General features: G+C 31.4%; 1 protein-coding gene across 1 annotated transcript in view; it reads right to left on the minus strand.

Moving 5' to 3' along the window:
• The window catches only part of MESR6 (misexpression suppressor of ras 6), a 697,505-nt gene that overhangs the window by 115,440 nt on the left and 564,595 nt on the right, over positions 1 to 17,470 (minus strand). Inside the window, exon 6 of the mRNA XM_011054241.2 lies at positions 11,553 to 11,668. Within this exon, the coding sequence (XP_011052543.1) occupies positions 11,553 to 11,668 (116 nt within the window). The remainder of the gene's footprint in view (positions 1 to 11,552; positions 11,669 to 17,470) is intronic.

A 17,470-nucleotide genomic window follows, 5' to 3' on the forward strand; every position in this document is an offset into this window, starting at 1 on the left:
GAATATTTTATTTTATTTACATACAATAATTTTGGTTCAATGTACAACTTACAAGGTTCTATTAGTTCGTATTATTTCTCTACACGAGCTCAAAAATGGTAAAGAATACGGTAAAAAAATATTTTTTGTAACTTTGAAATCGTTTTTTTTTTTCAGAAACTATTCAATTTATTACTCTTCGGATTCGGATTCTATGGGAAAAAAAAAAATTAACGAAATCAGTTTTCATTGCTTAAATGCCTGGAAAAAGTTAAAAAATGTCAAATCCAAAGTCCTGTTATCTAAAGTGGGTGATATTGATACTGACCTTATCGTGAATTATTATGGTAACATGATATGCTGGATGATCCTACGGGAAGACAAACACGCCTTGAATCGCTCATACATTTGAAATCCATTCATTCCTACTACACATCTGCCGATCAGCCCGAGTAATGTTTTCATGTAATTTTAATCGAATGATCGTACAGGACGCGCGGCTGATGGCTAAAAGAGCCGGCGATTATAATCGAATGAAATTGAGTTACATTTCGATTCCGAGTGTGCAGCCTGTACTTACGCCATTTTCATATATTAGCGGTAATCGAATCGTTATTTTGTGATGTGATGCAGATGCTGCGATACTCGCGACTCGTAAGTACAAAATGGAGGGTGTGTATGCACATTCCTCGCATTTTACGATTATCGCACAAATCTTACGTTATCGTATTCATTTATTTGAATACCAATTCGGATAAATATACCAGATCAAACATAGATCTGCAATAAGCAAGGTAATCGATTTTGATGGTGGTAATGCGATAGTATTGATAGTGAAATATGTATAGTACAATGTGTATGTTTAATATATTCAAAACATATTCTCTTAACAGTGTAAGTACAAGTGCAGATTTTTTTCTTTAAATACATATAATAAATTGTGTTTCTAAACTATAGTCTTTTAAGTAACATATATAATACAACTTTCATATTTAAATAACATTCCTAATGAACTACAAATATCTTGTAGGTATTCAAAATCATATCATTTTATAACATTTAGTATTTTTTAGCAAGTAAAATAAAACGACAAGATATTCTTTTTCTAAGTATTATATAAAAATATATTGATGAACAGATATATGTATGTTATCTAATGTAATAATTGTAAAAAGTTATTCTAATTAGAACTTAAATATCATTGTATTTAAAATTATTTATTGTAAATTTTATATAATTTAGAAATTTTCCATTTACTGTTTAAATAAAAAGCATAAAATGTAATAATAATTAATAATTGCTAATCGGTCCATTACAGACGTAATAATTATACAACAGATAATTCGGTCATTTCGAAAAGAGTGTTTCAAAAAGATTTTTTATTGCAAAGTACATGAGCATTTGATTTATATGATTTACTAGCAACAAAAAGTTAATTGTTCACATTAAAAATTATGTAGAAAAAAGTTTGTAACACGTATTATTAAATTATTCATTATCACATTATGTAATGTGAAGCTAATTGTATGAACCATTTGTGTTTTCTCATTAGGATCAATAAAAATTCAACGAGTTAATTATATACTTTAAATATATAGACTATATTTATTAATAGCAACGACATATTGTAAATATAATAATGATTTCAATTTCTAATTTAAAATTTATATAGATTACAATATTATAAATATTACCAATGTTATAAACTTTTTGATAAAAATTTTTATAATTTGTACACACACACACACACACACACACATATATATATATTCTTTAAGAATAAATTGTTATTTTGAAGAGTGAAATTTCTTTTTTAATGATTGAAAATTGAGCTATTCTTTTTCAAGATTTCATTTTCAGTTTTTAAAATGAGATTTCACTCTAAAGAATTTAGAAAATACAAATATTTATTATTAATGTTTAATTCTTATTTCCTGACATAATTTGATATTCTGTTCTTATTTTAAAATCGTATATTTATATAATAAACTTGTTAAAAAATGTCAGAAAAAGTTTAAAAGATATAATTCACATTGTTTGTTGTTATTTGTTTTCTGTTTAGAATATTTTAGAAGAACATATAAAAATGCCATCATATGAAGATCTTTTTTAAGCTGTTAAAAATAATTTCTATTGTATTTTAATACAACAGAAATATTTTTATAAGAATAGATATACATCGACATAACAATTAATTTGCAATAGTTTTCTTATAACATTCTAAATATCTCGCGAAATTTGTTCGTTCAATTCCTTTCAATAAGGTCATGAAAAAAAATTCAGTTCCACTGATCATAAATCATTGAAACTATTCGGCTCGTAAAGTATATATATTTTTAACGGAATATATTCTGGGAAAGTTAAAAGACATTCTTTAAGCGCGTTCTCCATCTGTCGAAGAGATAGCAATAGCTTGATCCCATCTTGGTACATGTACATCAAGGAGAATATAACGTATCGTTCACGCGATTGCACTGCATGCTAATGCAATCCCTTCTCATTAGAAACTCATAAAATCCAGGATCCACGGAGACGTTTCTCTCATGGCGAGGAAGGAGAAAGGTCCGAGGTAGAGGGTCTAGGAACGAGGAGAAGGCGATGGTAGAAACCAGTTCCCTAGGCGTTAGCTCTGAGCAAAGAGGAGAGTTCTTTCCCACATGAAAATCATGCCATGGACAGATGGATATTCCTACAACTCGCGAGCCTTTCATACCGTGTACAATCGTGTAAATGAAAAATGCGCCAGCACGTGCACAGTTTCCTATTTCGTGAACATTTTTGTAATAAATCATAGAGTTGTTTACTACCTGCGAACTATTCGATAAGATTAACGTCGAGATTAACGCTTCGTCTTAGCGAAAGCATATTAAATGCTAATCGCATTTGTACCAGTCTGATAAGCGATGAGTTAATAGATTAGGAAGTAGCGAACAAATTTTCCAATTCCAAAAACTTACTATCTAAAAGTAAAATCACTCAATGTATAATTTAAGTTTTACACCTATTTGTAAAAAATGATACACAATTGATATCTAGTGGTTATCCAAGTTTTTGTTTTTTTGTAATAAAGGCCAAAAAAAGTATTGAATAAAACAACAGTAAAATTATTTATAAAATCTTAAATTTCTGCTTAATATGCTTCTTTTAATTAATATAAATAATATTTTATAAAAAAAAAATTACAACCTAAAGTTGTGCTTTTTACGTTTAATTATAATGCCTAAGATACCGAATTGCTAATATAAATCAGTGATGCATTAACTTTCAAATAAAATAACGTAATGAAATTCGCTTACATGATCAAATATGACTTGTGACGTTAAGCTCGTAAGCAGCAAACAGTAATGCACACAAAACGCAGATTTATTGGAAGCCGTTGAAAAGCCATCGATCTTTCATTCGGCCACGTATTACGCCACGAGAAGATAAACCGAGGTATAATGAGACTTGAAGAGGAGAAGGTCAGTTCCTCAAGCGATGTTTACCAGCCGCTACTACCTGCATGTAGTTTCTGACGGCAATTTGATGTCCTTGCCTCTCCTCTTCGATGTTCTGCATCGTAAAAGAAATTAGGTAGGACGTAACGGAGGGAACGTAGTAGGCGGTAGGTTCGTTAACCCGTCGTACGGACATCGTTGCAGAAATGCAATTCGCCAGCTGACGATACGCTTAACTGCAACGAACTAACCGTGGTGCAGGATATACTAAACAAGAGGATAAAGAAAGACTTCTAACGTAGGAGGGTGGTGCATTAGGTGGAGATAGCTAATGCGAGGGAGAAGCGCAGACACTGCGAAGCTTTTTAATTTCTAATTATTGCATAATGACCCTGCACTGCGACCCTCGACACCGCGTGCAGACCTTATGTCTCGATAGAACGCACGACTAAGACCTTTAGTTATGGGTTGCGATAATTGCCAATTTCCATAGGCTCTTGTTCTACGTTCTGATAGAGCTCACATGTGTCGGTCGATTCTAATTGCAAGCTGCGTTCACAACGAAAGTATTCAAAATACACAAATATATATATATATATATCTCTAAAAGATATTTTTTTAATACTGTTCCATTATACAATCTCTATTTATATATCTTCTATAAAATACACAAACAATTTATTTTGTTAAAATGGAAATACAATTTGATTGACGTAAAAGAGAATTTTCCGAATCTGTGAAAAAGATTAAGAGACTAACTTGTAAAACTTTAACATATTCGGATATTTCTGCCCTTAAGAACAAGTGTTTCAATATATTGATTAACTATTCAGTAATTAATGACATTTTATTTCAGTTATTGCCAAAGTATCATCGCAGTATTACTGAATAATTAATCCGTATAGTGAAACATTTTTTTCTAAGGGTGCGTTTGTAAAAGTTTGATTTGAAAATCGTCGTACGTGCGACCGTTGTGGAGATGTCTTTAAACTTGGTCCATCCGCCCTATGGCACAGATCATAGGGAATGCAGCTCGTGCAGCCAATATCCACTTTGTAATCCGTGCACAAGAGCTTCCTACACGGATGCACGCGGGGAAGGCAAGGAATCGCAGGTAGGCGAGCAGGTACGCGAAGAGGATAGGTGGATTCCTAGGTGTGCGCATCTGGCCGCGATGCACATGCGAGCGGTGGTATCTGATTCCCCGACGGAAGTCCCGTTCTTGCTCAATAACGCAGACGATCTGTCGGGAATAATGATTGTTTCACAGGCAACGAATTTGTACGTACAACCGAGTCAGAAAGACGCGGTCCCGTCTTACTAAGTATTCCCGTCTACCCGTAGCGTTCATTAAAATTAATATCTTCTATGAAGAACTACTGTAGCGTATCCTTATTTTCTCCGTATGATGAAAATCGTTTCCATCTAAAGGACTTTGACGCGGGAAAATAGAGTTGATTCTTGATCGCGGTAGTTACGTACAATTACTAATGAATTCTGCGGAGTACGTGATAGTTACAGACCGATCAATGATTAAGAGCGATACCTACTCTTAATTAGGAGTTAACTGCTGGTCGTATTGCAGGTGAAATCCATTACGTACACGTCTTTCGTCTGTATACTTGGATATTTCTATTGAAAAAGAAGAAGGGGATTATCTACTTTTTACCAGAATTGAGTGAGTGAGAAGATGTGTGTGTGTGTATGTATGTGTGTGGGAGAGGGGGAGAGGGGGGGAGGGAGGAAGAAAAAAGAATATGAATGAGAGTTGAAATGAATAAGGAACGAGAAAACATGCGTATGCATAATTTCGATTACAAGGCTCGATGATATTCAAAATTATACGCTTACGTGTCTCCTCATATATTTCATATTCAGATATTCTCATAATAACTAATAATGTATATTATTAATATGAATATTCTTCACAATGGATATACATTAATTACAGTTTCTCCGTAATCGCATTTTGTGTTCAAATTTTCCATCGCAGATAAAACAATTAGTTCTGCTACTCTTTTATCATCGTTTATGGATGCTGGCAATTAGATAATAGACGTGTCGATATAACGCGCACGAAAGTTCAGGCCAATACTACGAATAAATTTCATATAATAGCGATTATGATATCTAGTTATATTATAGGTCACATTAAAATTTAACGCCTGTGTATTACAAGGTCAGTTTACTAAGATCAATTGTAGATCGCAAAAGAATAATTCTGTCGACCATCACCTGCCCCATGTGCGTGGTCATACACGGCGACAGGTATTGCACCTGTAATACACCTGCATCCGATCGCTCGATTTGGAAAAAATTTATCGCTTCGTCCCGATTATCAGAAATCTATCTATATTGGTACAGGCGTAAATAACAATATTATTGGAATTGCAATGCGAGAGTTATTATCAATATAATTGGACTTTAGGACGATTAATCATCATTAATTAGGTCTTTGCGTAATGTCATTACATCTTATCGTTGTATCATTTATTAATATCAACAATAAATCTTTATTATTAATTCGATCACTATTATATTATGTGTAATTCGAAATTTCTTATTTTCATTTGAAAAAATGATAACAAAGAAGTGCTGTGAATGTATTGTTCCAAAAAAAAATTAAAAACCAGCAAAATGAGATGAGACAAAATTCTTGCGAACTGATATAATTTATCTCATTATCAGTCATTACGCGTATCGCAGGTAAGCGAGATTTATGGTGACAATGGTATAATTCACGAGTGACGAGTGAAAAATAGAAAGAGTATACAGGAAATGAGGGCGAGTTCGTACCCTGAATTTTATTTAATTGTTATTTACGCCAAATGATCACGCGATCAAGGGAAAGGAAAGAACCGCCATTTATCGGTGATAAGTACAAGCGGGGAAAACTGAGAGAATGTAAGGGCGTATACGTCTGATTTAGAGAACTAATTCGCGACAATTATCGCTATGTTGAATTATAGCTTTAAGTCACGCGGGTTCTTGTATCCATCATCGCGTCATCTCATATCAAAATACACATATAAAACAGAAAACTTCCATTTCTTTCGTTATAAATATGCATAACGTCACGAAAGATAAATAATAATTATTATAATTGATTTTAAACTTTGTATAATTACGAAACTGATTCTACATTCTATACGCGGAGAAAATTTTATATTTAAAATTATTATAATGTTGCAGAAGCTGTGGACTATATGAAGACAATTATAAATTTAAATACTACAGCTATTTTTTTTTAAATAATAGTACAACGTAATTTTTACACCTTTCATAGTAAACATTTTTTATTATAAAATCAAAACTTGTTGAATAAAAGTTAGTATTATAAAGATAAGTAAAAAATATATACCTAGCAAATTTTCTTTGCGTACCATAGTAAAAATTAACTGTTTCCATGTTAGAATATGGCTTAAACATTGGCTTTTAACAAAAATTACTTCATTTATGTAATAAAAATTAGCAATCATGTGATCGTCCATCGAAAATACAAGACATAAAGTGTAATTTAAAATTGTATTAAAACTTAATATAACATTTTCTCCGCGTAAAGAAGAAAAAAATAAATTTTATCTTCCTTCTGAACAAAATAATAAAAAGTTTTGTAGAGAGTATATGATAAATTACCTATTATATTTTTCTAATTTGAATCGATGATACTCTAGTTGATCCTAGTTGGAAAGAACGTGTTGTCCAAATTGTTGTTGGATTATCAAAATTATTAGAACGTTTGAAATGTTGATGACAATGCTGCAAAATTTTAAAATTCTAGCAACTTATAATTTGAGCGTTCTACATAATTATTATAATAATTTAAAAAAAAAAATTTCTTTTCAGAAACAGTACCTAACTAAATTTTTAAATAGCTAATAACTTTAGCAAAAACCGTCCTTTCCATGTATAATATTTTTTCAATAAATGTTTCTTTATTTGCTTTGAATAAATATTAAAAAAATTTCTTTTCGGTTATTAGACAAATCCTGGACGACATTTAAGAAAGTTTATACATAAATAGGATCAAGGTATCCATAAAAAAAAAGTCGCGCGCGTAAGCATCCTATCAGTACGGAAATATCGACTTTATAACATATAGCCACTCAACCCGTTAAAAGAACATCGTCACGCACTTCGACAGGCTAAATTCGAGACGGTCCGTACATTACGGAGATATGAATTTATACTGCATCTATGCGTCTGGTCACACACGCTGTTCGACACGCCATGGCGTGCGTGTGCACCTTGCACTCGGTACCTCTCTCCCGCGCATTGTCAGACGGAATGCCGGAAGTTTCGATACTTCTATCCAACGGCGTAAAAGCCGCGACTACGTCGAGCAATCTGCTATGCAATAAAATCGGCGACAAGCCGTGAATTCGTCACACAACGCTCATAAAGGGATTTATGCGCACGTTCGGGAGAAACGAGTTGACGTGGCTGACGTCGAAAACGTTATCGACGGTGAGGATATACGTATGCGTATGCGTTTGAATTAACCCTGTGAATAATTCTTGTTGCGTATCTATATCGCGAAAACCTAAATTAAAATCACCAGCTAAAAATATTTTCGTTTATAAATAGCTAAATTACCGTATGGCATATTTGTATAATAAATATTTAATTGTAGTCATTGTAATGTTTAATTAAAATTTTTTACAAGATTTTTTGCACATGTAGGACCTTATGGATTTATATTTGAAACTCTTTTATATATAAATGTATTGAAGACAAGAAAATTAGATATGAATATTAATGCTCTCCTTCTTCTTCGTCCAAAATTTTTCTATTAAATAATAAAAAGTTACGAAATTTTAATATACATAGTAAAGCAAACGATATAATAATTTATGAAATCTTTTATGTATATACATTTATTGCATTTATGTTATATCTTAAAAGTGTAAATTCCAGCTTGATAGCTTTACAACTCTATTGTAAAATCTTGTAGGTCATGATCGCTGCTATGTCACTTAAGACATTCCAGACAGTATATAGTTGTAAATATACTCGTAGTTGCAATTTTCTCATGACAGAAATATAATCAAGTTAGATTATATTTCAGATTATTATTAACATACATACATAGATACATACGTATATTTACAAATTATTGCAAAGATATAATAATTAAAGTATATTATTATATTATTGTGTACACTAGTTTATAATATTTTATTTAAAGCAACAAAATTCTGATAACTAAAAAAATTTTATTTTAAATAGCTTTAATTTTTCATATTTATGAAAACTATATCAACGTATATCAATGTAATGTTCGAATCAACATAATATTTTTATTATTTACTTCTATTATTTAAATTATTTTAAACTTTAAAAATATGATTTTACGAATTATAATTTTTCGAATTAATTTTCTTTTAATTTTTTTCAATTTTTTTCAATTATTTTATTATTTTAAATTTTCTTGTAAAATGTGTTATATAAAAATATTACACCATCATGATATTCAACTCAATGTATACTAAATTCATTAGAGTAACTGTCCCTATTGATGTGCTTTTATATTTAAGGATCTTGAGCAGTCATCACATTGAATCGCGACGATCAGAAACGAGAACTGACACGTTAATTTTTGTTATGTATCATTTTTAAATATAAACAAAATAATAAGATCGTTTCAAAACATTTAAAATAAATGAAAACTTGCTTATCCCCCTGACAGTCAAATAATCATAAAAAGTGATAAAAGAGACGTGCAAGTGAAAATAGGCTACACATGCATTAAATAAAAACACTTCACATGCCTTTTATCACTTTTTACGATCATTTGTTATTGACTATTAGCGGAGATAAGGATAGCTTTCACCCATTTTTACAATTGTTTTAAAGCGATCTCATCATTTCATTTTATCCAAATTGTCTTTATATACAAATGGCACGTAATAAAAATTAACGTGTCATTTCTCGCTTCTGACGATTCAATATGGCTGTGGTAACTATTTAAGAGCAATAAATAAGCTATAAAGAAAACTAGCAAAATAAATAAGAAAAGTATTTTTTTTAATTCATTTTTTAAATTATTTTTGAAAGATATTTCTGTAGGCAAGAATACTCTCGAGAGATTGCCGGCTTTTTCCGAGAGGAAATATGAGCGTAAATATTTCGGTTCCTACTGGGATCGAAGTCCCTTCGGGACTTCTGGTATGATAGACCAGTGAAAAATCCACCGTTCGAAACCGACATTAAAACTGTAGGTCCCATATGTTCGTGGCAATTGAATAATCAGCGCAACACAAGCATATAAGAGAGGTGTAATACGGTCCAAGAGGCCTAACATAAAAAGAAGAAGGAGAAGTTAAATTATGAATATAATACCAAAGATAATATTCTATTTTTTAACTATTAAAGTATAATAAATATTTTTTTCGAAAGACATGAGGAATTTATGTAAGTCCAGTAATATCACAAAATTTTGTTCCTATTGTGCTTTATATTGAAGCTGAAAGCGTTGTGTTATGAGTGTATATTGAAATTACGTATAATAATAATTTATGCAATATTAACTTAAACAATTAGCTTATATCTATTATCTGTTTTAGTAATTATATAAAATAGTCAAATATTATCATTTTTTAGATAAAATGTAAGAAAAAGAAATAGTTAAAAAACCAAAACAAAATTGAAGTTACAATATTTAATAATTAATTTAATAATGAGTAAGTTGATTTAAAGATATACTATAAGAACAGTTGTTCTAATATATGTTTGGAAATCTTTTTTCTTTCAAACCACTCTACTTATTTTACAATATTGTATAATTTAGATCTCGATATCACACCAGAATTTCAATGTAATAATAGAATTAACAAATCAATCTAAAACATTTCTACATGTTTATATATAGAAACATGAGACAGCGATATATTATAATTAGTATGATAAGAATCATACGATTTAGATCACAATCTTTTAGAAATGTTTTACCGTTAATAACTTATTTATCAATGATCTATATATTCTATATTTTATGTAAATGTCAGATATGCTTAAATATGTTTTCAATCCCCAGATAATCAATTGCATTTCACGCATAATATCTGATATTATACCATTGTCGGAAATAAGTTCAGAATATCTTATCCGAGATATGAGCCAGATATGAGTGAAATTAATTGATATTAATTGAACAGAGAGATAATAACATCAGCGACGTTGGATTTTCATCTGAATTTTTATTTCTTGTATATTAAGTTTTTAAATCGTCGTTGAAGAATAATTTTTCGAATGATGAAGTTTATAAATGGTCAATTTAAATAAAAATTAATCAATTTAAAAATTAAAAATATCATTCATTCTACTTCCTTAATTTTAGTCTTTATAGATTATCTGTTTTTAATATTAATTATTCTAAGATACTCAAATAGAGAGATGTAGCGTTAAGTTACATCACAGATTTGAAGATTATGAAAGCAATAAGCAATAACGTATCAAAAAGACCGATGCGGTGAAAAAGGTTTGAAATCTTGCAATCTTGCAGCAAACTGTTTAAACGCTTGGGTAATTTTGTCGCGAAAGCCATAGTAGATCCGGTATCGAAAGAGAAAGGATTGATTCAGGATGCGTTGTGAAGATGGAGAGGTGCAAAGGTCCTAGTACAAAGTAAGGACGACAAAGAAATTGCATTGCCGCGTTAAATCTTGTCGTCGATATACCGACGTAATCAGTTTTCAATTGGTACAATTGATTCTTTCCTTTCTATGTCGTTGATGTCTTGATCCTGGATAACTACGTTCATTTTTCCAAAGTACATACGTATATACGTATATCTTTACGATAAGAAATATAAATTAACACAAAAAGCGTTGTAACCTTTACTTTTTAAAATATAAAACAAATATTTGAAACAAATTAATTTGATTTATTGTAAAAATTAATTTTTACAATAAAAAGTAAATTACATATCAATTGTGCACATACCGATCTAAAATTAAATTTTATTTATGTAGAAAAATTGATTGTTTTATCTATATTTCTTTAATTACATTATATGTTTAATTATGTTTTTCTTCATTTGGTTTTAAGTTCATGATATCGTTAATTGTTAAACATTTTCAGAGTCATTATGAGTTAAGTTTTTTGTATTTTATAAAAAATTTCATGCAAACTCACCGTGATGTCTTCAAAGCGTCGTAACCCTTTAAAGAACGATGTTCTTCTAAATAGCTGAAAAGATTCTTCAATTCGGAAAGCTGATCGTTTCTCTCTATCATCGATTCTTTCAGAACCTAAAATACATACAATATATTTATGAAAACAAAATAACTAAATAATAAATATAACGCTCATTAATTTCTAGATAAATATAAACATTTATTCAAATTATATTTTCTCGTATTTTTCTGTATTTATTTATACGATGCGTTTTTATGGAAAATATTCCACATTCCAATAAATGATAGATGATACAGTTTAAATTAATGTCAATGTTTTTTGCGCTGGAAAAATTAAAAATATTATTAATAATTTGTCCGACGTATTTAATATACATTTTATAATATATTAAAATATATATTCAAAAAAATAATGTTATATATCAACAGCATTATTTTAATTGAAAATAATTTTGATAATTTAATAATATTATATTAATAAAATAGATGCTCTTGTTTTAATAAAATTTTATTTGTCTCATTAATATTACTGTTAAATCAACAAGATTAGTTTCAATTAAAATAATACTGTTGCTACATCTTTTTTTTTAACGTATATGATTAATCTTAAACATACATAATAATTTTGATAGAAATTACTACAAAAATTTTCATTACAGAAATATTAAAAAGATGTAAACTATGTTGCGCGCAATTAATTATAGTTAAGAAGACATACAAATAATTTTTATTTCTCTGTATTCGGGAATGGCTGCGAAATGAAAGAATTTGACAAAAAAAGACATCGTGCAATTTCGCTTTTAGAAAGAGAATTGCATTGTTCAACCTTAATCGCGCTAATCTTTGTCTGCTGTACAGGAAAATTAAAAGAAAAAATAGAGAAAGAAAGAGCGAGAGATGAAACGATAAGGAGGAGGTTCGAGTAGCACGGAGAAGAAAAAAAAATTAGGACCACCGCTCCTTCTCGAAAATAAAATCGGTTTTCCGATAACTGGTTATTTGCTCGCACAAGTGGCTCGCTGACTGGGCGAGCACGTCGGAAGCGGTTTTCGCGTGTAATATTATCGAGTTATCGGTAGGATAGGAGAGCATTGATCGCGCCGAGGATAGAGGCTGGGGGAAATGGACGAACGCGAAGAAAGAGACCGAAAGAGGATGCCCGAGTGGGTTGGTGGAAAGTGTAGCACGAGGAGAGAGATGCTGGGAGACGAGCGTGTATTGCACGAGCACAATATATCCGCGTGATTACAATATGTCGGGGCTCGAGAGACCAATATCAACGTGAAGTCGACTCAGCCAATGCTGATAATCCCTATTGTTGATGCCTCCACTCGACTGCCTCTCGCAAATGGATACATCTTGTTTCAAAATTTCGAATGGTGCGACGCGACGTAGCGAATACACCGGCGGAGGATGTGTTTGAATCGTAAAAAATTCCTTCTACGAAAACATCCCTGCGATTTGCGGTGAAACTGACTGATTACGCGAATTTGACGAAAGATTTCTCAATTTTCTCGCATCTCAAAAGAAGAATGTAAAAGAATTATAATGAAAAAGAATCTATCTGTTTTCCGTTCATGTGTGAACGTGAGGAGGATTTTATAAGGTTAGGTTTCCAAGAATGAAATTCTCACTGGAATACTTTAACTTTAACTTTAATAAGAAAAATCCGTTTTATTATACATTTATAATAACAAAAAATGCAAAAGCTTGATTCATTAGAAGATAAAATGATTACATTGCCTTTTTCTACAAATCGTACGTTTTATAGAAAATTTCAGTTTTTCTATTAAACAAGATTTTTCTATCAGACGTACCTATTGTTTTGTTTCCCAGTACGTATATTTACTGATTAATCATCGTTGGTTTTAGCTTCGAGATAAATTGAAAATTACGTGTATTGCTCGCTCAATCGTTCATTATGGACCGGCAATTTCTACGTTCGTACATGCGCCGGGATCGCGTTAAAAGAGAGGTCGGAATGGCGGATATGTGGACGACGAAAGAAACGAAACCTGTCCTCGTCGTTTGTGTTCGGCGTCAGCAGGCTAGGCCGCCTTTCACACATCCCACACGAAAGACGACGATGACGGTGGCGGCGGCGGCGGCGGCGGCGGCGGTCTCTTTCAAAACAATTACGCATTCTTCTATACCCGTTCTCCCACGTCACCTCCAATCGTCTTGTCTCAATATTGCCCCATAGCGAGTTTTGTCTACGACCACTTTGTGTCAGTAAAGAACGGCGGATCACGGCGAATTACTTGGAGAATTAACATAAAGAAAGTATCGCCACAAGAATGTTCCTATTTGTCGCGGGCTGATTTATCGCTTTCGATTTGACCGATTACCATATTTGTAAGACTCATTCGGAGTATCGGCATGAGAATTTCTGTACAAGAATTTCTGAACCATTCGTTTACTTCGGTCATTACGTATTTATAATGAGTAAAATATTTTTTGTAAACATTGCTTATTCGCTACAAACAATGATATAACTTAAAATAGAAAATTTTCAAGAAAACAAGTGTCTCACTAAAAAATTTTTGATATCTGTAACTACATATGATTGCATATGTTACTATATATAATTATATATATTATATATATTGTTACTATAATGTCAGTAATAATAATTATTGCGCGTAGTTCTATCACAAATATATATGGTTGGCAACCGAAAATTATTGTAATTATAGTTATTATTACTATAAAAATGGCTATCTCAAAAAAGAGACTATAAATTATAGCAATTTCAATCATTTTTATGGTAATAATAATTATAATTATAGTCATTTTCGATGGCCAACTGTGTATATATTTGTTGATAGATGCAATTTTGATTCACCTAATTATTGAGAAATAAAAATATGTTCTTTTAATTTTGAAACATGTTTTTCTTCTTTTTTTCTTTATATTTTCACTTTTTTGTAAACAACCAAAAAATGACAATTTTTAATTTATTTCGTTATAGCAAATGAGCAATATATTATACTGTAATTTAGATACAGATCACTAATTATATTCTCTTATGATTTCAGATACTAAAGAGAACTTCATCCATTGCATCTTCATCAACGAATTGTAAGTCTCAATGCATGTACTTACAAAGTTGCGATTAATTAGATAATATTATAAATATGTAACATCTATGTATGTGTACTGTATATTGTATGTATGTATGTATGTATATAATAAGACTAAGTATTCTTCTGTCCATGTAACATGGCGTTAGAATCTTATAAAAAGATTCGAGTAATTGCTAATGTTGCACTTCAGTAAATTAGTAAATCTATGAAATGTTAATATTTCCAAATAGATGCAATCTTTTGTAAGAAAATTATTTCATTCGAAAAACAAAATTCCTAGGCTAGCGGAAGACTGAAGGCAAGTGGCTTATGCCATCAAGATTGTTTTCTGTCATGACTTTCCCTTGCGCCATTCTCCTACCAATGCTGTCATATACCCCATTCACCTAGAAGCAGCCATCGCGATTTACGATCCCTCCACTCTCATCTTCGTGCACAGAAAAGCGCACGACAGGTTTCCCATCTCGGGCCTCTATGGAAAATATTCCACATTCCGATAAAAGTGATGGACGATGTAGTTCAAATACCTCTTTTCTTGCACTAGAAAAATTAAAAAGGCTTTGACATAATTTCTAATGTTTCATGTGAGGCAGACAATAAAAAAATCACTTAATGGATTGAATATAGTACTAATAATAACAGAGCAATACTTATATATAATTAACGATAATAATAATTTCAAAAGATGTTCACAGAGCAAGTTTTACGATTATTTAAAAGACTTCTTTTACATTTGTATTTCTATATATATAAGAGAAGAAGAATAATTTAATTCAATAAGGAAAAAATTGTAAATCTATAATTTTATGGATTACAACAATTAAAATATGAGAAGTGAGATTTAAGTAAGACTTAAGTAATTATTATTAGATTGTAATTAATTTTGAAGATACTTCCGATTTATATTCACAGCTTAATAAGAAAAATATCTAAGTGAGTATATCCTGCAATAAACGATTAACTTAATCTCGGCTTCATATGTATTATATATCTAAAGAAATATAAGATATCGCAAAATAAGATATATACATTATTACTAATTATGTATAAATGCTATATGAAAAATAATTTTATATCGAGCCGATTTATGATATCAGTATCGAAGGTAGCTAACATTGGACGCAATTATTGTCGATACATAATTCTGAGATCTGCCGATCGTTACGATTTCCAGCTTTAATTTGTTTTCCTTTAATTCAAACGTGGTGCATGTTAAATTCGCAATCATGATACTTATTCTCTGATAATAATATACAGGCTCGATAAAGAGATGTATCGCATTATTGTCTTTCAAAAGAGATTGCTTGTTCCAAAAGATATGTTCAATTAGCTACGGTAACAGCAGCTAGTATTAAGGGATTATTCTAATTTGTAAGGCTAAAAATTACATGATTATTCAGGAATTTTTTAATGAACGATATTAACGCGTGAGTCGGACTGCAGCTTTAATCCTTACTACTTGTATCACGGCTGTAAAAGCTGCCTTACGCAAGTTTCGTGATATCACTCGGTAAACCGTATACTTTACGCTTCTCTTCCCGTGGTAAGATCGTCGATTCGAGAAGAAACTTCGCCGATAGGCGTGAAAAAGATTATATCCGTGGATCTGTGGACAGTGGATTCTTAGACTTTCGTCGAAAAATGTCCACATGCTTATTTTATCCTGAGTATTATTCACGTTATAACGAGGTTTATCTTGTCTTAAAACGTGTTTGCTGTTTCAGTGGAAAATATGACAATATTGAAGTTGCGTGTTATCTTGTTCATTTTCGAAGTTCGACACAATGGAAATATACAACAATTTCATCACTTTATCGACAATTAAAGAGAACATAAAGATAATTTGAAAATGTTGTCATGTACGATTGGCTTTATTTCATTGATATAAAATGAATTATTATATATCCATTCTATCCCTTGAAATAAAAACAAACAAAATATACAACAATTTCAAAATGTTACAATACACCTTTATTAAGTTAGACCATGAAATATATATTATAATAAATAATGTAAAATATTAAAACAGTAATTGAGACAGGAACATTTTACTAGAGTTTTTTAACAATTATAACTTCATTGTTAATTAGTATTTGTATAGAAGTCTCACGTTCGTTCAGGTATCATTCACGAATTATTAATGCCCCACAGACTTTATCCATATTATTCAAGTATCGTTTAAATTTGACAACAAAGTAATACCCGGCCGCGCGCGGGTATCGCAACGGAAACTACCTGAGATTTCTTGAATACATATTCGTATTTCTGTCCGCCTGTCCGTGTATTCGTCTGCAGTATGCACGTAGGCGCGAAAGTGGATGCGCGCATAAATTCGCTCGCGGTACGTTAAAAGATGTGAAGTGATTTCGAGCGTGCGGCGCATAACAGGGCGAGAAAAAGGTACGCGCCTTCGAGTTACGTTCGAGTAAACGCGCCGCGTGAGGCGGTCCCCGTGTATATGTATATTGTAAAATATACTTACGCAAATATTGAAACTCCACGCCTCGTTTTCTACTCACGGCTGCGTCGGTTACGCACGGCGAGACGTTAACAACGAGTTGTTATCAATAATAATAAGTGGCCCGATAAACTATACCCTGGAATATTTAAATGGCGACTACGTCGACCATCGTCCGCTTAGACGTCTTATCTTCATGTTTCTTCGTGTCACGTATATAGATACATGTTGCACAAATTATGGCCTGCCGGACGTTCGCGATGCAAAAGTGACATGAAGAAATTGGTAGGATTGCACGTCTACTTTCACTAAGCAGATGGTTGTTTTCAAAAAGTATACCCAAGCGCGTAGTAATTGCCGAGTTGACGGTCC

The sequence above is a fragment of the Acromyrmex echinatior genome, chromosome 3, assembly GCF_024713525.1.
Source record: "Acromyrmex echinatior isolate Ae372 chromosome 3, ASM2471352v2, whole genome shotgun sequence".
In the NCBI taxonomy this organism is placed as follows: domain Eukaryota; kingdom Metazoa; phylum Arthropoda; class Insecta; order Hymenoptera; family Formicidae; genus Acromyrmex; species Acromyrmex echinatior.